The sequence below is a fragment of the Canis lupus genome, chromosome 23 (assembly GCF_011100685.1).
Source record: "Canis lupus familiaris isolate Mischka breed German Shepherd chromosome 23, alternate assembly UU_Cfam_GSD_1.0, whole genome shotgun sequence".
NCBI classification, from domain to species: Eukaryota; Metazoa; Chordata; class Mammalia; order Carnivora; family Canidae; genus Canis; species Canis lupus.
The window spans coordinates 33,918,770-33,942,018 of NC_049244.1; the positions used below are offsets into that span (position 1 = coordinate 33,918,770).

The 23,249-nt window shown below is 43.0% G+C and overlaps 1 protein-coding gene across 6 annotated transcripts in view; it reads left to right on the forward strand.

Moving 5' to 3' along the window:
• IL20RB (interleukin 20 receptor subunit beta) overlaps positions 1–23,249 on the forward strand; it is a 37,273-nt gene that overhangs the window by 11,893 nt on the left and 2,131 nt on the right. For 2 of the 6 annotated variants that reach the window (XM_038570976.1, XM_038570978.1), the window contains 5 exons: positions 4,528–4,654; positions 6,244–6,434; positions 11,474–11,598; positions 13,768–13,918; positions 17,426–17,568. In XM_038570976.1, coding sequence (XP_038426904.1) covers positions 4,528–4,654; positions 6,244–6,434; positions 11,474–11,598; positions 13,768–13,918; positions 17,426–17,568 — 737 coding nt within the window. Of the gene's footprint in view, positions 1–4,454; positions 4,655–6,243; positions 6,435–11,473; positions 11,599–13,767; positions 13,919–17,425; positions 17,569–23,249 lie in introns of all 6 variants that reach the window. The other 4 variants (XM_038570977.1, XM_038570980.1, XM_038570979.1 and 1 more) reach the window with 4 other exon arrangements.

Genomic DNA, 23,249 nt, shown 5'->3' on the forward strand with positions numbered 1-23,249 from the left:
TGTCACCCAGTCACCCTATCCCCCCCCACCTTACTCCCCTTCTGCAATCCTTTGTTTGTTTCACAATTAGGAGTCTCTCATGGTTTGTCTTCTTCTCTAATTTTTCCCCACTGAGTTTCCCCCCCTTCCCTTATGGTCCCTTTCACTATTTCTTATACCCCACATATGAATGAAACCATATGATGATTGCTCTTTTTCTGACTGATGTATTTCACTCAGCATAATACCCTCCAGTTTCATCCACATCCGAGGCAAATGTTAGGTATTTTCCTTTCTGATCGCTGAGTAATACTCCATTGTATATATATATATATATACCACATCTTCTTTATCCATTCATTTGTTGAAGGACGTCATGGCTCCTTCAACAATTTGGTTATTGTGGACTTTGCTGCTATGAATATTGGGGTGCAGGTGTTCTGATGTTTCACTACATCAGTATCTTTGGGGGTAAATACCCAGTAGTGCAATCACTGGGTCATAAGGTAGCTCTATTTTTAACTTCTTGAGGAACTTCCACACCGTTTTCTAGAGTGGCTGTACCAGTTTGCATTCCCACCAACAGTGCAAGAGGGTTCTCCTTACTCCACATCCTCTCCAATATTTGTTGTTTCTTGTCTTATTAATTTTAGCCATTCTCACTAGTGTGAGGTGGTATCCTTAACCATTTAATTCTTGAAGGACATATGGGTTGATTCCAGTTTGTCTGTGGATATTCATGTGCAGATCTTTTGTGATATAAGTTTTCATTTCTTTGGGATAAATGCCCAAGAGTGAAATTGCTGGGTTATATAGTAATTACAAGTTTAGTTTTACATGAAACTGCAAATATATTTTCTAGAGTGGCTAATACCATTTTACATTCCTGCCTGCGATGTATGAATGATTCAGTTTCTCTGCATCCTCACCAGGATTTGGTTTTGTTGTTTTTAAAGATTTTAGCCATTCTAATAGCTGTGTAGTGCTGTTTTATTGTGGTTTTAATTTGCGTTTTCCTAATAGCTAATGATGTTCATGTACTTTTTTGCCATCTGTATGTGCTCTTCAGTGAAATGTCTCTTCATGTCTTTTGCCTATTTTCTAATTCTGCTTTTATACTATTGAATTTTGAGAGTTCTTTATACGTTCTAGACAGGAGTCCTTTGTGAAGATACACAGCTTGCAAATATTTTCTCCCATTCTGTAGCTTGTCTTCTCTTTTTTAAATAGGTTCTTTTGCAGAGCAAAGGGTTAATTTTGATGATGTTCAATTATAAACTTTTCTTTTTTTTTTAAAGATTTTATTTATTTATTTATTCATGATAGACACACAGAGAGAGGCAGAGACATAGGCAGAGGGAGAAGCAGGCTCCATGCAAGGAGCCCGACATGGGACTTGATCCCAGGACTCCAGGATCATGCCCTGGGCCGAAGGCAGACTCCAAACTGCTGAGCCACCGAGGGATCCCCTCAATTATAAACTTTTCTTTTTATGAATATTGCTTTTGGTGTTTACTCTTTGCTTAGACCTGAAGATTTTTTAAATGTTTTTTTCTTATAAGTCTTAGAATTTTACATTAAGTCTATGATCTACTTTGAGTGAGGAATTTAGGCTGAGATTTATTATTATTGTCTTGCAGATGTCCTATTGCTCTAGTATTGTTTGTTGAAAAGCTATCCCTTCCTCTACTGAATTGCTTTTGTACCTTAGTCAAAAATCAGTTGAACATATTTGTGTGGGTCTATTTCTGGGATCTCTATTCTGTTTCGTTAATCTGTGTCTTTTTAGTTTAGTCTTTTTAGTTTTTCCCAATTACTATAAGTCTTGAAATTGGGTAGATTTATTCCTCTCATTTTGTTATTTTTCAAAGTTGTCTTAGTTATTCTAGTTCCTTTACTTTTTCTTATTCATTTTAGAAAAAAACTTGTCTATATCTATAAAAAACCCTTGATGGGCTTTGATAGGAATTACATTAAATCTGTTTATCAATTTGGGGAAAATTACCATTTTAATTATGTTGAATTGTCCAATGCATTAACTCAGTATATATCTCCATTTTTTAAGATTTCCTTTGAAATCTTTTACCAGCACTGTAGAGTTTTCACCATATAAATCCTAGATGTGTTTTGCTAGGTTTATGCCTAAGAATTTTTTTTTTCAGTGATTGTAAATAGTATTTTAAATTTTGGTATATAAGTGTTCATTGCTAATATGTAGAAGTATAATTTTTTTGTTTCTCTTGTATGCTATGAACTTGCTGAACTCATTTATTAGTTTTAGGAGGTTTTTTTTTGGTTTGGTTTTTTGTAGATTCAATGGGATTTTCTTTCTTTCTTTTTTAAAGATTTGAATTTTTTAAGTATTCTCTACACCCAATGTGGGGCTCAACTCACAATCCTGAGATTGAGAGTTGCATGATCTCAACTGAGTCAGCCAGGTGCCCCAATTTCATGTGATTTTCTGTATAGCCTATCATGTCACCTGCAGACACGAGTTTCATTACTTCACCCAATCTGTAATGCCTTTTACTTCTTTTGTTTGCCTTATGGCAGTTGCTAGAACTTGCAGTACTATGTTGAATAAAAGTGGTGAGAGTGAACATCCTTGCCTTGTTCCTGGTTTTAGGGGGAAAGCATTTAGTCTTTTGTCATTAAGATATTGGCTCTAGGGTTTTTGTAAATGGTTTTTATCAAAATGAGACAACTACCTGCTGTTCTTAACTTGAAGAGAGATGATTTCTTTTTTACATTAAGAATGAGTGTTAGATTTTATAGGTACTTTTTCTGTGTCAGTTGATATGACTGATTTTTTTTTCATTTATTGATATGGTGGATTGCATTAATTGATTTTCAAATGTTGAACTAACCTTGCACCTGGAATAAATCCTACTTGGTCGTGATGTATGATCTTTTTTATATATTATTGAATTTGGATTGCTAGCATTTTGTTGAAGATTTTTGCATCTAAGTGCATGAGATATATTATTTTGTTGGATTTTGTTTTTGTTTTAAAAATATGTACTATCTTTGTCTGATTATGATTTCAGGGTAATATTGGCTTTGTAGGATAAGTTACAGAATTTTTCTCTTCTATTTTTTTGAAGAGATTGTATAAAATTGGTGTTAAATTTTTAAAAAATATTTGGTGGCCTTCTTCAGTGAAACCATCTGGGCCTGAAGATTTCATTCTTAAGATTTAAAAAATTACTAATTATAGTTGTATATTTACATTGCTATGTAATACCCACATTTCTGACTATAGAAATGTGTTGTATACTTTACCAGAGGAAAGATGTTGGAGAGGACCATGCCCCACTCCCCTGAGCCATCCCCCCTGCATCTGGCTCTTTTCCTTTTCATCCTTTGGGTGATTACAAAGTTAAGTGAGGCAGGCAGGAAGCTTCCCTGTGGGTAACCCAGGTGTTTCCTTGCAGGGCTGGCTGGGGATACTGTGAATGAGATGGACATAGATCACCAGGGTTCTACATCAGAGAAGGAAGGGCATAGGCGGGATATCCCCAGCAGCCCCTCATCCCCTTGTGGTCACAAGGCTTGATAACGAACAACAGGTGCCAATCTGGAGACAGGCACAGAGATGAAAAGGCTCTGGGTGAGGGCCCCAGTTCCTCCCCCACTGTGTTACCGATGTTATCACTGCAGTTGTAACAGCAAAGGAGGCAGGTGTTAGGCATTAAAACAGAAGTGTGTAAAAGTGGGAGGAGAAGGACCATAGAAGAAGATCCAGGCTGCACCCTGGGCTGCATGCAAAGATGAGCCCCAGGACGGCTCATCTCCTTAGTACAGGTTCAGTTTCACAGGTCTCTTTGATTCTGCATGAAAACCACAGACCCACTGTGTGCACACTCTGGGCACACCACACACACCTATGCGGGAGTTACTTGGATCCCAACTGGCTCAGGGGTCTACGGTCTGCCTGGGGTGGAATCTCTAACTTGGCTTGGTGCCCTTTGGGATTGTATTCCTTCCACAGCAGGCCTAAGCCTGCACTTCCCAGCAGGCAGCTGATACGCCATTTGGCTTCTTGGGGAATGTGAAGGAATATGTTTTGGCACCCGATGATGGCAAAGCAGGAGGAGAAAGTGGCAGGAGTCTGCATGGGTTTGGTCACATGGTTAGCAAGTGGCAGAGTCAAGGCCTACATCTAGGTGGATCAGACATAAAAGCTGTAAGTAATGTGCTTCAGTTTTCTCATTTGTACAATGGAGAAACCAATGGTCTGTACATCCCAGTATGATCATGAGGATTACATGAGATAATCAGGTAATAATCTAACACATGGCCTAGATAGAACACAGTGAGTACTCACAATACTAGCCATTATTATTATTAATGTTAATATGCCATTTATCATGAAAGGCAGAATTACAATTATGGCAGCAAAAATTTAGCGTCAACACAAGTATGATGACATTAGAATTGTTTCTGGTTCATTAACACGTAAGGCCTTTCATTAGAAACTAATTTGAAGCTGTGACATTCCTCTGATACGAGTCCAAATGTCAGTCCGTCTAAATGCCTCAATCCCAGATGGAGTGGCTGTCCTGCCTGCCCCTCAGAACCTCTCTGTACAATCAACCAACATGAAGCATCTCTTGACATGGAGCCCAGTGATTGTGCCTGGAGAAATAATATACTATTTTGTTGAGTACCAGGGGTGAGTTTTTTTGTTTCTATTTTTTCTTCCTTTAATGAGTATTTGATTCCTGGAGGTAGAGTCTTCATTCCAAAGCTTAAGGAGACTTTGTGAGCCCAGGGATAGATTATTTCCCATGATCTGCCTCCTCTGTCTGCATGGACATCAGGACAGTTGAAGAAGCAAAGGAAATAGTCCTATGGATTTGACAGTGAACTGTCTGGGAATGTAAGTGTATATAAACACATTTTGGTAGAGCTTCTTTTCAACAATGAGCCAACTGTCCAATACTAAAGTAAATCTTAAGAAATGTATTTGACTCTGATCAAAGTGGATTAATCATTGGAGATGCATATCCTTTGGAGGTGAGAGGAGACCTCAGTTTTCCTGACTCTGGGCATGCCCACAGGAGCCAAAATAAATCATGACCCTAAAGGTTAGCTGGACCTGGGGTCAAGCAGGTCTGCTTTTCTCCAGGTGTCCAGGTTCTGAGAGTTGTTGAGGAGGGACAGGGACATAGAAGGCACTCAGTCTGTTTCATTAACAGTAAATACAAACTGAGCACTTAAGTGTGTAGACATTCTTCTAGGCTTGGGGTACAGTTGACAGGGTTTCTAGATATGGGAAACTTATATTTAGAAGAGGAGACAGACAGTAAAAAGGTAAATAAATAAATATACTGGGTCTACATTGTCCAGTGTGGTAGCACTAGACACAGATAGCTATTTAAATTGAAATTAATTAAAATTACACTAAAGTGTCTGTTTTTCAGTCATACTAGTCACAAATCAAGTTCTTGATAGCCATATATGGCTAGTGACTACCATAATGAACAACACAGATATAGAACATGTTCTACTGGGCAGCACTGCTCTAGGTGACTTCAGATAGTATTCTGTGCTAGGAGGAAACCTGAAAGGCTGATGCCATAGAGAGTGGACTCTGAGGTGCCTTTTAATTAGGTGGTCAGGGGAGGTCTTTCTGAGCAGGTGATATTTAAGCTGGCATCTGAAGGATAGGAGGAGCCAACCAATGTGAATAGTGGGATACAACTTTTGAGACACAGTGAACAGGTAATCAAAGATCCTAAGGTAACAAGAGCTCAGCATGTGGGAAGAGTGAAAAGAAGGCCAGTGTAGAGGGAATATCATGTTTAGGGACAGAGTGAGAGAGAAGGCCAGAGAGTCTTACAGACCACAGGGAAGAGTTTGGATTCCATTCTGAGTGCTTTGGAAGCCATTAAGAAGAGAAATGTCACAATCTGTTGAGTGATGAATGGTTTGAAGGACAGCAGAAGTGGAAGCTGGAAGATCAATCAGGAGACCATAGCAAGGTCAGGGATGACAGCAACTGAGACTGGGAGGGGGGTTGCTGTAGAGATGGAGAGGCCAGGACAGACTGGAGTTTACACCTCCATTTCCCTTGTTTAGTGATAAAAGGACTAAGAAAGAATGGATGGTTGGTGAGGAAATAGAGTGAAGGAACTGGAGTGTGGAGAAAATGCTTGTTTTGCTGACCCAAAGTAGGTGAATGAGGCAGTTACTTGCACCTGTCATTGTGCCTGGGTAAAAGGGGCTGGAATGACACTGTGCCCTCCTCTCCTTGGCCAGGGAGTATGAAAGCCTGTACATGAGCCACATCTGGATTCCCAGCAGCTGGTGCTCACCCACTGAAGGTCCTGCATGTGACATCACTGATGACATCACTGCCACAGTGCCATACAACCTCCGCGTCAGGGCCACCTTAGGCTCACAGACCTCAGCCTGGAGCACTCTGCAGCATCCCTTTAATCGAAACTCAAGTAAGGCACTTCTCTCCTTACTCCCCTACTTCCATTGGCCTTACCTTCAGGAACCACATTCACTGCGACTTTCAGGATTCTTGTTAGCATCAAACTAGACTTGAAAAGCCAGAGCACCATGAACAAAAACAGTCCTAACTGGCCCATTTCAAAAATTACCAACTACTTGGCACATGCCCTCTCATTCTGAAAGAGACTTTCAAACTCATTCCTGGCTGTCTCCGTCAGAGTCTGCAGATGGTGGGGAACATGGAAGGAGAGCTGTTCTGAAGTGAGGACATGGAGCTGGGATTGCTTCTTTCTGTCTAGATAGCACCTCAATAAATCTTACATTGCTTTCCATCTAGTGCCTCATTAACCTGATATTTGTTCCCTGCATGCGCAGCTTCTTTGTGCAATAGGATCTATAGATTTATCAGACTCACCAGAAACAGTAACTGGGAAATAAATAACTTTTCTATAGTGATAGTACCGGAAAATGATTGAGAAAAAAGTATGGCAAAAATCCAGATGGGTGGCCAAATATGGCAGAGTGCAAACAATGGCCAGTGTGTAAAAAGGGTGTGTTTGTTTGGAGAACAGCAGGAGCAAAGGCTGGTCACATGGTAAAGGGCTTTCCATGAAACCTGTTGAAATCAGCAGAGGGGAGTCATGGATGAAGAGAGGGTGTAGGCCAGGTCTATCTTATACACTAATCACTCTGAATGCTGTGTGGAAAGTGAACTGAAGTAGGACAAGTCTGCAGGGCAGGGGAAGAGTGAGAAGGGGGTTGTCACTCCAGCTGAGCCAAAATTGGTCTTGATCCCAGGAGTGAGTAAGGGGACAGGAAGGAGAGGGCACATTCCAGAGACATGGCTGAGTTAGAAAGGACAGAGCTTGAGTTATTGGAAGATGAAGTGGGGAGAGACAATGATGGTGTCCAGCTTCCAGTTGGGGTTGATGAGAACATCATCCAAGGCAGAGAACCCAGGAGGAACAGGAGACACTCCTGGCTTTGGGCTCTTTGAGATGGAGGCTCCTACAAGATAGCATGCTACAGATGTCTGATTGGCAGCTAGAAATCAGGCCCTTGGGCTCAGACAGGCCAAGTTCAGGCACAACACAAAATTTTTTCTTAAAGATTTTATTTATTTATTTGACAGAGTGGAGAGAGAGCACAAGCAGGGGGAGCGACAGGCAGAGGGAGAAGGAGGAACAGGCTCCCCGTCGAGCAAGGAGCCAGGTTCCGGGCTCCATCCCAGGACCCTGGGATCATGACCTGAGCCGAAGGCAGACACTTAAATAGCTGAGCCACCCAGGCACCCCAGAATTAATAGTTAAAGGCTTGGGAGCAAATGAGATTGTCCAGGGACAAGATATGAGGACAAAGAGAAACCAGGACAGGATCCTGGAAGCTTTGGGGTTTAAAAAGTGAATAGAGGGAAGGGCACCCATAGGTGGCCAGGCAGGTAGTGCCCTGGAAAAGAGCTGCTGATAGCCTGAAGGAGGGCCCTAAATGGGTCCTTGGGAAAATGGCTTCATGGAATATTTGGGATGGTGATGAGGCTGCTAGGTGAAGGATTGAGTGGAGGGGCGGGGAAGGAGCAAGGCAGCTCCGCCCCTGAGAACAGGCAAAGGCAATAATGTGACCAGGCTGTAGCTATGGGAAAGGCAGGGGAAAGGCCTTTGGTGAATTCTGCTTTCTTGATGTAGCAGAAGATCCTGTGCTGTGAGTGAGGACAAAAGAAGGTTTAGGGCAGCATCTATAGCAATAGGATAAGTCAAAGGTTACTGAGGAGTGTATAAGATTGGGTAGAAATCAGGAGGATTTAGAAGATCAGGGGGCCCAAGCTGGAAGGGGCTGAGGAAGGTTAAGATAGATTTGAAGGGGAATTTGGCCCTCTAGAGTCAGGTATGATTCAAATCCCAGCTCAGCCATTGATAGCTGACACCCTGCCTGCCTCCTCACCCGCAGAAAGGGCAACAGTTTGCCTGGCTGGGTAGTGACGGGGACTATATAAGATGAAATATGTAAATAGTCAGGGCAGTGCCATCCTATCATAGCACTCAGCTATTGGTAAGTGTTATATTATTGTTGCCCAAGGGATGCTTAGAGCTTAGAGCCAGAGAGTAGAGTAGGGAAGAGGTGGGGGCAAGAATGGGACCACCAGAATGGGACACCAATAAGAATTTTGGTGCAAAATGTGACTTTCTCTGCCCAGGCCTCTTTCCCCAGGCACTGAGAGGATACAGCAGACTCAGTGTGATCCCAGTGCGAGGCACTGGAGGAGACTGAGGGACACTGGAGGGTGCAGTGCCCAGGCAAGACCCAGAACTACCTCTCTTCAGCATCTAAGAGCCTGGGGCTCCAGCCAAGACCATTGCTAAGGACTGGCAGCTATTGTTGGAAAGGAAGGTACAGGTCAGATGGAGGTCAAGTGCTTATAAAACTACATGGGCAGGGGTGCGCAGTAACAACTTGTGCTTGAGAAGACCAGTATAAACAGGAAAGGATCTTACTGCTGGAGAAGCTGAGGAACAGGAAGGAGCCTCTGTACCTGCACCAGAAGGTAAAAGATGTCATCCCATGTGATCCCTGTGGAGGTAGAGTAAGCTACAGAGTGAGGATGGAATTGTCACACTTAAAGGGACATTAAATCTGTTCCTTTGCCTTTGAAAAAGGCCATCCCAACTTCTCCCCAGGCATGTGAAAAATCTTGTTTTAAGGCTCTTCTGAAAAGGTTCTCCTACTCCTAAGGGGACACCTTGTTGAGAGCAGAGGTTCTTTTTTTTAAAGATTTTACTTATTTAATCATGAGAGACAGAGAGAGAGAGAGAGAGAGAGAGAGAGGCAGAGACACAGGCAGAGGGAGAAGCAGGCCCCATGCAGGGAGCCCAACGTGGGACTCGATCCCAGGTAACCAGGATCATGCCCTAAGCTAAACCGCTGAGCTACTTGGGCTGCCTGAGAGTGGAGGTTCTTAACCTTGATGACACATTCCAGTCATGGCAGAGATTTAGAGCCATGTGTCCAGGGCCTATCCACAGAGAGTCTGATTTAAGTGATCTATGTGCGTTCTGTTCCTGGGAGTTTACGATTTCCCCAGGTTGTTCTCATGGATAGCTGGATTTGAGGTCCACTCATAGGGAGGCTAATACCCCACCAGCAGAGGCTAGAAATGTGGAAAGACATGGGCTCAAATTCTGGCCATTAACTGTGTGACAAGTCACGTAGCTTCTCTGAGGCTCAGTTACATCATCTGAACAACAGGAATCATGTTTGTCTTCCTATGCTTGCTGGATGGATGAAATGAGCTAAGTATATAGAATGCATAGGGCAGAGGTTCCTGTCCCAACACTGTCAAGAATGTTCCTCTGAACTAAAATGACTTTAGGTCATTTTCTCTAATTCTATTCTCAATCAATTTGGAGAAGAGAGGATCCAATTTTATAATGTTTACTTAAAACCGAAGCTTCTGAACTGGTTATGTTTTGCACAGTTGGTCCCTGACTTCCTCACTTCTCCTGTCCCCTATCGAGGTAGCTCTTCAAATGCCAGGAAATGCTTTGCTCTCCAAAAACTTCCTCCAGGAACTGCTTTTCCTCTGAGTATCCACGGACCCCAGTGCAGGGGGATTTAGCTCAGAACTCACTCCACTGTACTTCCCAAGCCAAGGCCAACCATTGGGGTGGCTCTTCTGGTCCTGCAGTGTCTAGATCTGACAGGCAAGTGTGGATCCATCATCTGTAGCCAGGGACTGGAGGTTGCCTGTGTATGCCCTCTGTTCTTGGTCTGCTGATGGGAAAGAATCCACAGGGGCTGCTGGCCTCCCTGTTTGGGATCCAACAATGTGAAAGATGCGTGTTTGTGCTTAAGGTGTAATTTCTAGAGTTGACTACTGGAATTTGTAAAATCCTCTGACTTTCCAACATTCCCATTAAAAATAGGAAGTGAAGAATTCTTGGACCAAGAATAGAATCCAACCCATTCACAGGCTGCTGATTTCCTAATGCTTGAAAGTCATCAACAGCCAGTATATATCACTCTTTGAGCTACAGTGATACACATGGCCCTGCAGGTATGTTCATTCCTGATGAGCAAGGAATGGACCCAACTGTTCTGTATAGACCTGAGCTCATGCAGGTGTTTGGCAAGCATTAAGAAATGACATCTGCTCACTTAGATGAGTCAAGGTGAGGAGCACTTTCTGCCCCTCCACCAAATAAAGAAAGAAAGAAAAAGAGGAACTGGGCTATAAAATTTTAAAACAGAGAAGTTTACCTGAGTACTCTGTCACTTTTCTTGAGTGTGTGTGCCTCCTGAAGAAGGAGCAGAGGACTTTATCATGGTCAAGGAGAGGAGTGAAAAAAGAATTGTAGTTAAGTCTTTGTCATTTAAAACAATTTGCTCATCATTCAAAATGCATTTACTGAGTATGCTCAATACAAGAAAGTATTGGTATACAGTAGTCCCCCTTATTTGTAGGGGATATGTTCTAGGACCCCCAGTGGATGCCTGAAACTGAGAATAGTACCAAATCCTACATATACTGAGTTTTTTCTTATACAGACATACTTATGATAAAGTCAAATTTATAAATTAGGCACAGTAAGAGATTAGCAACAACAATAATAGAAGAACAATGATAACAATATACTGTAATAAAAGTTATGTGAATGTGGTCTCCTCTCTCAAAGTTATCTTATTGTGCTGTACTGGCCCTCCTTCTTCTTGTGATGATGTGAGATGATAAAATGCCTCGGGAGGAGTGAGGGGAATGACACAGGCACTGGGTATTGTTAGGCTACTATTGACCTTCCGATCATATATCAGAGGGAGGATCATCTGTTTCTCTCCCCATCACAGGTAACTGAAACCACAGCAAGCAAAGTCTCAGATAAGGGGGATGACAGTCCAGCTTCTGCATGCTGGGAAGTTACACACACCCCCTTCCCTACAACCCCAGCATGTCTCTACTGATAATTTGGTTCTGGTCTCTCAGGATGGAAACCAGTCCTGCCTGGGACTGGCTTTGATTCTCCCTTCATCTTGCCAACAGCCATCCTCACCCCACCCGTGATGGAGGTCACCAAGGATGGCTTCCACCTGGTTATTAAGCTGGAAGACCTGGGACCCCAATTTGAGTTCCTTGTGGCTTACTGGAGGAGGGAGCCTGATGCCAAGGTAAGACTTCCAGTCTTGGCCTTGGAGTCCGGCCTCAGGGAAGGAGTCAGACCACTGAGGGGTGGGTAAGGAAAGCTGTCCCCTGAAGCGTTCACCTGTCCAGGGGTGGCCTGAGCATGAGCAGGCCTGAGTGCAGGGTGGGAAAGGAGAAATGAGAGCAGCTGACAATCCTAGAGCCTCCCCTTCAGAGAATTGCCTTGGTCCACCCCAAGTTCAGGCCAGATTTGCTGAAGTATGGGGGGTTGCCTCTTTGCCCTAAACTCAAACAGTATGATCCATAGTACCTTTCAGGGCATTCCTTTCTTCCTCCTCATCAGCCTGTCTTTTCGGCCATTCTCCCTGGCATGTTTAGGTGCAGGAGGCCAGGGTGTTCCAGATAATCTAGATGATTTCAAAAGCATGTGAAACTGGGACAAGCCTCTCAAGGGTGTGTATCAGGGTAGGGTGCAGAAGTCAGGGCAGAGAGCCAGGGTCTGGCTTGTGAATAAACCTGTCTAATTATCAGCTAGTTGGCCATTCAGAATGCCTAGATGGGGCACTGCCTCATCCTACTGTGGGATAGTTACTGCAGAGTGGGTTGGGTGGGATGTCAGCACTCCCAGAGTGAATGAAGAGCTGGAGCTTGAGCAGGAACTGAGGGATAGTCAGACCCTGAGACTCTGTCCAAGATGCTTTGTGCTTGTGCCAGTCAGCACAAGGAAAATGAGCTTTATTGTAAGTCTGGATAGGATGCAGTAAGGGGTTTTCTCAGATTTATGGGCAGAGCTGGCCTAGGCTACCTCTGACCTCACAGCAATATCTAAGGGGCAAAACACATGTCCTATCACCTACTGAACAGGGGCTATAGTTTGGCTAGTTTCCCCTGAAAGGTGGTATGTAGGTGGGGCAAGCAATAATAATGGCTTCCAGTATTTACTCCTGCTGGGTGAGGGCCCAGTAGTAGGACATGACATTGCCAGCCAGGCAGATGGCATAGTATGGGGGACAGACCAGGACCTGGGCAAGAAGGAGCATGCAGCTCCCTTAGATTCCTTGGGATGGAGCCCACTCCCCACCCTTGGTAACAGGCAGGGCCAGTGCTGAGAGAGGAGCAGTTACCCTGAGTCACTGGGGCTTGGCCCAGATAAGCCTCCACAGGTTCAAATGTGTAGCACAGGGTTCAGTGGGTGGGTGGAGGTAGAGAGGTACACAGATGGACAGACAGATGGGTAAATGGATGAATGTGTGAGAAGACATATCCTACTGGCTCCATTGCTCCCGTGCACTAATCCCCCTGGCAGCACTGGCCCTGCCAAGCCCCCAGGCTCAGTCAGATTTCTCACCTTCAGGTGTCTGTGTAAATGTTACCCTATCAGGGAGGACTTGTTTTAATCACTCTGCTTAATGCCTACTCATCATCCTACCTCCTTGCTCTGCTTCCTTCTGTTTCATAGCCCCTGCACCACCTGATGTGTCACACAATTGTCTGTGTCCCCTGGCGTGAGCTCCATGAGAGCAGGACCTTGTTTTGTTCAGTACTCTATCTCAGGGCCTATAATAGTAACTGCCATGTAGGAGGTGCTTAATAAAGAAATAAGAATGAATGAACAAGGGGTGCCTGGGTGAGCTCGGTCAGTTGAGCATCTGCCTTCGGCTCAAGTCATGATCCCAGATCCCAGGACCCTGGGATTGAGCCCTAGGTCGGGCTCCCTGTTCAGCAAGGAGTCTGCTTCTCCTTCTCCTTTTGCCTCTCCCCCTGCCTGTGCTCTTTGTCTCTCTGTCAAATAAGTAAATAAATAAATAAATAAATAAATAAATAAATAAATAAAACCTTAAACCCTAAAAAAAAAGTGAATGAATGAGAGGGAACCTTCTTTTTTTTTTAATTTTTATTTATTATTTAAGATAGTCACAGAGAGAGAGAGAGAGAGAGAGGCAGAGACATAGGCAGAGGGAGAAGCAGGCTCCATGCACCGGGAGCCCAACGTGGGATTCCATCCTGGGTCTCCAGGATCGCCCCTGGGCCAAAGGCAGGCGCCAAACCGCTGCGCCACCCAGGGATCCCAAGAGGGAACCTTCTATATGCATCCCAGAAAGGAAATATCTAGAACTTTTCTTCCTTGGCTCCTCTTGCCCTTTCCTGTCCTGTTTCCCTCACTCAGGGTGTAACTGTTTTCTGATTTCCTAAAGGAACACGTCAAAGTGGTGAGGAGCAGGGGCATTCCGGTGCACCTGGAAACCATGGAACCAGGTGCTGCATATTGTGTGAAAGTCCGGACGTTTGTGAAGGCCATCGGGAGGCACAGCCCTTTCAGCCAGGCAGAGTGTGTCAAGGTGCAAGGTACGACGGCCTGCCTCTTCCCTGGAGTCCTGCCTGCACAGGCAACAGCCCCTCCTGGTGGCTGCCTGGCTGCCTGGCTGCCTGCTGGGTTCCTCTTGTTCTGAATTTCCCCTGGGTTTCACTGACCTGCCTGCCAGCCGGGTGCATATCTGTGCTTTCCTCTAATTTCCCTAGAGGCAAGAGTTCACCCTAGGGCTGGTTGGGGTAACTTGAGCAGCTGAGTGGAACACTTTCTTCCTGAAAGTCTCCTAGGCTTGAGGCCAAATGTTGCAAGGCTGGTTTACCCTGATGGCAATAGCCTGGGAACCAGAGTGGGCTTGGGGTGCCAGAGAAGCAGCCTGGAGTATGAGACTCAGTCCTTGCAAGAAGCTCCCCCACACCACTGTATATCATCGCTGCTTTCTGCTGGAAGGGACCCAATGCATGTAGAGTTCTTCTGTTTGACTTAATTTTTCTCCCTTGAATTTTATTTATTTATTTATTTATAAGATTTATTTATTTGAGAGAGAAAGAGAGAGAGAGAGAGAGAGAGAGAGAGAGAAAGAGCGCACAAGTGGGAAGGACAGAGGGAAAGGGATAGAGAATCCTAAGCAGACCCTGCACTCAGAGCAGAGCCTGATATGGGGCTCTATCCCAGTACCCTGAGATCATGACCTGACCTCAGATGCTCAATTGACTGAGCCACCCAGATGCCCCATCCCTTGAATTTTTTTTTATAGTCTAAAACCCTACAGTGTTAAGAAATCCTTTGAAAAGAAACAGAACAAAACTCCACATCCCACAATTCTGCTGCTAATAATACCACTAAGTGACATTTTTGTGTATAATTTTTAAAAAATTATTCTAAAAATTTAATACTTTCACATGATTCAAAAAGTATAAGATACATTGGAAACTCTCCTTTCTATTCTTTCCCATCTTTGCAATTCCAGCCCCTCCCCCATAGGTATTAGTTTTTTGTAAATCCTAAAGATTTTAAAATGAATAACAAGTAAATGAGAATATTTATATATATTTCTCTTCTTTTTAGCACAAATAGTAGCATACTCTATGCATTGTTTTGGATCTTGTCTTTTTTACTTTATGTATCTTATAGATTTTTCCATTTTGATAAAGAACTTTCTCATCCTTCCTTACAACCTCATAGTATGTTGTTGTGTGTAAATATAACAAATTTAACCAGTCTTTCATTGATGGGCATTTTGTTTTTTTCCCAATATTTTACTTTTATAGCCAATGCTTTAATTAATTACCATGTACATGAACATTTTGCTGGTGTGAATATATATATAGGATAAATTCCTGGGAGTAGAGCTGCTTGGTCAGAGGCATACACATTAGAATTTGGACCGCCATTCCCAAATTACTCTGAAGGTGGTGTGACTGGTCCATCGCTATGCATGTGTAGGCACACGTTGTAGTCGTGTTGCACACACACTCTGTGCTTGCTCTTTCCACGAACATCACATTCAGCACGTTTTCCATGTGAATTTTCTGATTACTGTTTTATGCAACTTTAAAAATTATTTAAGTAAAAAAAATCATTTAAGTCTAGTTTGTTAAAGAATTCAAACAACACAGAAATATGTAAAGTGAGAGGTACATGTTCTCTGCTCTCACCCATGTCACTCAGGAGGTTTCCTCTGGCGGGTTTGACATTTAATCTTCCAGTCATTGTGTGATACCAATGCTCAGAGGCACAATGGAACTGTACTGTGCTTACCATTCTGCATGTGGCTTGTCTTCACTGAGAAGTATATTGAGACATCTTTTCATATTAGTACATGGGGATCTACTTCATTTTTAAAGAAGATGCATAATAAGTGAATTTATTGATGTGCCAAAATATATGTAACCATTCTCCTACTAATAGATATATTCTTTGCTTTCCAGACTTACCACTACAAATCATGCTGTAGTGAACAAATCTGTGTATATCCCAATTCCCATTTTAATAGCTGAATTCCTAAGCTACCATACTGATGTCTTATAATATATTAAATCATCTCCTATTTTGGGGTAATTAGATCATTTCTATTTTTAGGCTGTTTCCACTTGTTTTTGATGATGATGTTCATTGATTCATTCATTCATTCAGTGAATACTTATTGAACATTGACTATGTGCCAGTGCTGGCCTCATTGCTGGAATGTAGCAGGGAAGTCCCTGTCCTCATAGAAGCATATCCTCTAGCTGGGGAGACAGGCTATAAACAAGTAAACAAATGAGATATTTTCAGTTGGTGGTATGTGTTATGAACAAAGCACACTAGAGCATACATGGACATGGAGGTGGAGGTATGTCACTTTAGGTGGAGAGAGAGGCTGGGGGCAGCCCAGGTGGCTCAGCAGTTTAGTGCCACCTTCAGCCCAGGGCGTGATCCTGGAGACCTGGGATCAAGTCCCATGTTGGGCTCTCTGCATGGAGCCTGCTTCTCCCTCTGCCTGTGTCTCTGCCTCTCTATCTCTGGTCTCTCATGAATAAATAGATAAAATCTTTAAAAAACAGAGAGAGAGACAGAGAGAGAGAGAGAGAGAGAGACTGATTATGAGGCTGTTGCCCTAGTCCAGATGTTGCTATGAACTGTTTTACGTATATAATTGTTTTCTTCCTTGAAATTATTTTTTGGAATCCATTCAGAGGAATAAATGAAAGGGTATGAACGTTTTGTTTATCTCTTGAGGGTGTACTGCCAAAGTATTTTCCAAAAGCTTTGAAACAAAGTACAGTTTCCACAGCCACATATGTGAGACCACCATTTTCCCTGCAGCCTCATTGGCTGTGCTGCCCTTCACAAGATGGGTGAGTTGTCTGACCTAGAGGGGTACATGAGTTGCTCTACATTACATAGAACAGAAAGAGGGGAACAGAACCTATTACCCCTTCTACATCTCCAGATGCTCACACTTGGCACTTTCTGATACATTTACTTCATAGAATGGCCCTGGGCTTTGGAGCCAGCCCTACCGTGTGAACTGGGGTAAGTTACAGAACGCTAGCAGGGACTCAATATATCGCAATTATAACGTGACTGTTTTCTGAAGTCAGTACTTTCCTCCATAATGTGAGCCAATGCCAAGAGCAAATTGTGAAACACATTTTGTTTCCAGTTACCACCCAGATCCCTTCTGTGCTGTTCTCTTCCGGCACCTCCCCCTCATCCTGCCGGGGTCCTGGCACTCTGCCTTCCTCCTGGCAGCTGCGCCAAGGTACGTGCTAACATAGCTAGTGGCTTAACACATGAGGCTCCTCCCTTTCCCTTCCCAAGAAAAAGATTTTAATCTTCCCTGAGGCTTTCTGGAAACAATGCCGTAATCTGGACTCTAAAAAGAATGATTTTAATGGTGGTAATTTTAGTCACTAAGGCATACATCAAATCTCAGGATGTTGGCATCTGCCGTCTTGGCCAACGTGCAAAGCCAACGCCAGGAAAGCAAGAGAGGCCAGAATTGGTGATTTCATCTTCACTGTTGTCTCCTAAGCTTGTCCTTATATTTTCATTTCCAGGAGAGGCCCTCCCTCTGGCACTGGCCCTGTTTGCATTTTTTGGCTTCACGCTGATGCTTGTGGTTATGCCCCTTTCCGTCTGGAAAATGGGCCGGCTACTCCGGTACTCCTGTTGCCCCGTGGTGGTGCTCCCTGACACCTTGGTAATGCTATTTTTTTCTCCATTCAGCATGACACTTACCAGATGTACTTTGAGCCTTAGCCTGGCATGGGTACACATTCTATGGCTTTATAAGCATTTGCACAAAGAGAAGAGGAGTCATAGGAATCACTTCTAATTAGAGGGGCTGGGAGATAACCCCTTTCTCTGGGGAGTGGTACCCTTCCTCAGGCTCCCGTCAGGCCACTGATGCTTGCCCTTAGGACCTGGCACAGGCAAGAGAGCAGGTGTGTTACACCACCCAGGATGTTCAACATTTCGAGTCATGCACAGTCTTACTCTTCTAGACTGGCCTGCGAGGATTCTTGGTCCCTTGCCGTAATTAAAACAGCAGCTACATCCAATAATATGTCCCAACCCAACATATTCAGTTCATGTGCCAGGAGCATCATTGGTTCTCAGGGCAAAGTACATGTGTGTGAAGCATGGACAGTGGACACTAGGCCACAGGTTTGAGTCTCCTGGTCACTAGGTCCTATGCCCATCCCAGGGTGGGAGAAAAGCAAAAGCAGGCCTCCAGCAGCTACCTTTGTTCTATTTTTCTACCTCCTGGGCCCTCCATCCACCCCAGACCTCAATACACAAGGCAGCACAAAACAAAACAAAGCAAAGCAACAACAAATGAAAACAAACCCATTCTTGTCACCTCAGGGATTTCTCACAGTTCTCTCCTGGGAAGAGGGAGTTAGCAGTCAGTTTCTCCAAGACAACTAGAACCAGAACTGCCTGTAGTTCCTTATCAGCCTGGAGTCACTCTTGTGATATCTGCATGGCTCTGAGAGTACAGGCTATGTTCTCCCTACACAGGGAAGTAATCCTCCCTGGGACCTACTCTCCAGGACACCCCTTCACCTTGTTATCCTAACACTAGCTCTCTTTATCTTTCCAGCACTTCTACATAGTCCTAACTTTATCTGACACTAGTGCAGAGTTAAACAACAGGCACTGATCTAAGGCTTTATGTATATTGACTCATTTCATTTTCCCTCTTCCATAATTGCTTACCAATGTGCGTTTCATCAGCACCCTGCTAGCCCACTCTGAATGACTAAATGGTTAACCATGAAGGCACCGTAGTGTGGTGAACACCGGGGGTATGGCAGGCCTTTCCCCTTCAGCAAGAACCTGAGGGGTTCAGAGTTTCCAGGACCATTAAAGGACTCATATTCTGCATTTGTTGGAGTAGTGTTTTATAAATATCAGTTGTGTTAAAATGTTTGATAATCCTGTTCAGATATTTTGGTGTAGTTTTATTAGTTATTAAGGCAAGACAACAAAATCTCTAACTAGGAGTGTGGATGTGTCTGTTTCTATGTTTGTTAACTTTTCCTTCATATATTTTGATGCTCTGTTTCAGTTGCCTACATATTTGACATGTCTTCTTCAGTAATTGAGTCCTTTATCATCACGAAATATCCCTCTTTATCTCTAGCAATATTCCTTATCCTGATAACAATATTGCTCTTCATCGTTTACTGTTTGTACGGCATATCTTCCATATTTTTACTTTACACGTATCTGTGTCCTCGTATTTATTTATTTTAAAGATTTTATTTATTTATTCATGACAGACACACAGAGAGAGGCAGAGGGAGAAGCAGGTTCCTTGCAAGAAGCCCGATACGGGACTCGATCCCAGATCCTGGGATCACTCCCTGAGCCCAAGGCAGGCACTCAACTGCTGAGCTTCCCAGGTGTCCCCTGTGTCCTCATATTTAAAGTATGTCTCGGGATCCCTGGGTGGCGCAGCGGTTTGGCGCCTGCCTTTGGCCCAGGGCGCGATCCTGGAGACCCGGGATCGAATCCCACATCGGGCTCCCAGAGCATGGAGCCTGCTTCTCCCTCTGCCTGTGTCTCTGCCTCTCTCTCTCTCTCTGTGACTATCATAAATAAATTTAAAAAAAAATTTAATAAAGTATGTCTCTTATAGCTGTATATGTTGGTCTTAAAATTTTTTTAAATCCATTCCAATAATGTCTTCCATTTAATTGGAATGTTTAGTCCATTAACACTTAACCCTGAAACTCTCACTTTCTAACTTTTGTGTTTGTACCCATATCTGTCACTGTTTGTGGCACCAAGAGAGACTTGCCCTCAGACAAGGAGCTGTGAAACTCACCAGTGATGTTACCTTCTTCCAAGTGTCAACTTTTGGTTGCTTACCAGTGACTTAGGGAAGTTGATTTTATATTATATATATATATATATATATAATATAAAATCAACTTATATTTTGATCAGGTTTTTAAAGTTGTTATCTGTAGGAGGATTGGCCTGATTGGTGCTCCTCCACCATAAGCAGAAGTAGCACCTTGCAATAAAAGAAGATGTCCTGGACCAATCCAAAATGATAACGGTAGGGAAGCATCCCTGGCTGAGATGGTCACAAGCTCTTTCCCACACGTGGTAAAAAATTCAGCCTTCCTCAACTGAACTCCATCAAATTAGTCACCTTTTGTGCTATTCCTCTCCATTCTGTTACTCATGCTTACCTTCTACTCACAGGGTATTCCATTTCTAACCCTCTTTCATTTTTCTTCTTCTGGGTCTACATTCAGCAGCCCAGTAGAAGTTCTTCCCTATGTCAGGATCAGGGGACTAGGACCCTGCCAGGACCTATAGTGAGTGATGGCTAAGGGCCAGGGAGAGAACCATATAAAGTGTCCATTACTTATAGAATTTCAAGTGCACAGAAGAGCCCTCAAATGGCAAGAAATCCTAAGGATCCTAATGCATTATGAGCCACACTCTAAACATAGCTCTTGGAGAAAACCAGACAACTTTAAAGGAGACTAGAAACAGGGATATTCTGTAACAGTATGACCACTTTCATCCATGGAAGATTGGTACAACTACCCTTGACTATCTTTTGCTTCTCTGTTCTCCTTACCCTCCTCCTTACACTGTTGTAGTGTCTTTCCTATGTACATTTCTTTCCATAAAGTTTTAAATTTTTATTATTTCTCCCTCGATTTTTTTAAGTGGACAATTTCTCTGAGTATATGCATTTCCCATAGTGCTGTACGAGAAATTGGTCACTAGTGTCCATTAAATCCCACACAGATTCTGGAACTATATGTTACCACTGCCCTCTACTCCGCCTCAGCCTTGGCTTTAGCTCAGCCTAGCTGCACTTCAATGTTTGCCTTAGTTATAGATAATCCTCTAAAGTATTAAAAAGCAACTTCTAGCCATCCTTGCAAGACCCACGCATCTTTCCAATTAAACCATGGAAAATTACCAAGTAGAAATCCTTGACAATTCTTCAAAAATCCCTATTGAGTTCATAAGTGTTTAATTTATCTGTTTGGATTAAACATTTCATGTCTACATCTATAATTTCACGGTCGGTGATGGTTGCACTCAGAAATACACCATTAAGATTTTCTTTCCATTCAAATTTATATCACCAAGTAACAGTCTAAAGCAAAAATATATATGCAAAGAAAATTATATCAAGAATGCTCAGTGTACAGTCCCTATTTTAAAGTGTTATTTCTTTTCCTTTTCTTTTATCCATAATTGCTTTATGGGAATGGAGGCTTTGCTGCTAAAGGGTCTTCCTTTCTTTTCTGTGACTCACTTTATTCTTTCTCTTTTTGCTGTCACATTCCACTGTAATGTAGGTAGCAAGCATAAAGATGGCCCCAAGTTAGTCATTCTTCAATGCATCATCCCGTTTGGCTTTGTGTACTTCATAGAAAGTAGAGTTTGTGAGCTCAGATAAATCTGGGGACCAGACAGGTACCAAAAGAAAAAGTGTGCGCCACAGTGAATATAATTCTATAGGGAGAGATGGTAGGGACCATGGCAAACATGTTATAGCTAAAGAAGGCAGCTGTTTTTTGGCTCTAGCATGTTGTTGCTGAGAGGAAATGTGAGCCAATGCTACCAGAGCTCCAAGTTTTGTTTTGTTTTGTTTTTTTCTTTTTTAAAAAAGAAAGTTTTATTATAATTACAACTAGATGAATTGCCTGAATCACCTGCAATATCTGGCCATGATTGCGTACGGTAGTGTAGAGTCTAAAATCAGAGGTGATTCATAAATCCTAGATTCATAAGTTTTTTTTTTAAAGAGGTTTATCTATTTATTTTAGAGAGAGTGGAAGAGAGTGCATGTGCATGGCGAGGGGGCGGGGTGCAGAGGGAGAGAGAGAGAATGCCAAGCAGACTTCCCACTGACTGCAGAGCCTGGCATGGGGCCTGATCTCACAACTCCAAGATCATGACCTGAGCCAAAATCAAGAGCCAGATTCCCAATGGACTGAGCCATCTAGGTGCCCCGCCAGATCTCCACATTTTATTTTTATTTTATTTATTTTTTAAGTTTATTTTTTTAAAAGATTTTATTTATTGATTGATTCATGAGAGACACACAGAGAGAGGCAGAGACATAGGCAGAAGGAGAAGCAGGCTCCCTGCAGAGAGCCTGACATGGGACTCGATCCCAGGACCCCAGGACCATGACCTGAGCCAAAGGCAGACATTCAACCACTGAGCCACCAGGCATCCCAAGATCTCCACCTTTTAAATGAGAAACCAGAGATCCAAATGTTTATGTGAAATCTCCTGATTTTTAAATGTTGAAAAGTAATTCAAATAAAAAAAATCAATTGAATCTTGCTTGAAAGTTTATTCTAACCTATGGGATAGCAGTTTTATACCTTCTGAACTTCTGAGATTATATATTTTACTTTCATGTTCTAAAACTACACTGTCTAATATGGTAGCCACTATCCATATGTGACTATTAAGCACTTGAAATGTAGCTAGTCCAAATTGAGATGTACTGTAAATATAAAATACGCAATGGATTTTGAAAAACTCATTTCATTAATATTTTTATATAGATTGTAAGTTACAATAATACTTTATTTATTTTTAAAAAATATTCTATTTATTTATTTGACAGAGAGAGAGAAAGCGTGCACAAGCAGGGGGAGGGAGAGGGAGAAGCAGGCTCCTTGCTGAGCAGAGAGCCAGATGCGGGGCTCCCAGCACCCCGGGATCACGACCCGAGCTGAAGGCAGATTCTTAATGGACTGAGCCATCCAGGTGCCCCTAAAATAATATTTTAATAATAAAATACATTATTAAAATTAATTTCACCTGTTTCTTTTTACTTTTTAAAATGTACTACTGGAGAATTTTAAATCATCTATAGAGTTCAAATTATGTTCCCACTGGACAGCATTTCTCTAGAGTTAAAAAAAAATCAAATATAAACACCGCAGATTTAGGTAGCTAGTATCCTAAGAACCTGACTGGACCAGCAGCAATGAATTGGTGGTTGGCTCCCCACTGAAACTCCCCATTAGTGACTCCTGCATGTACATTGTCCTCCCCTGTTACTTGCTCATGAACACCACAGCTGCCTCTTTACAAACAGGGAACAAGGGCACCTGGCTCCATGAAGCTAATATCTCCCAGGACTGAGGTGGAGAACCCATTGGGCCTATTTGCTGTGTCCATGTGCCCCTCTTTGGAGAATTGACAGGAAGGGCCATGGAAAATAAGAACCTAATGAGTTTGGTGGAAGTGGGCAGGCTAGTAACAGTGGGGAGAGTCCCTCTGAAATGCTGACACCTGCATTTTTATAGTCAGTTAGGGTTACATATTGCCATTGTTGGGAGAAGACGGTAGGAACATGAATATGAGTGGGAA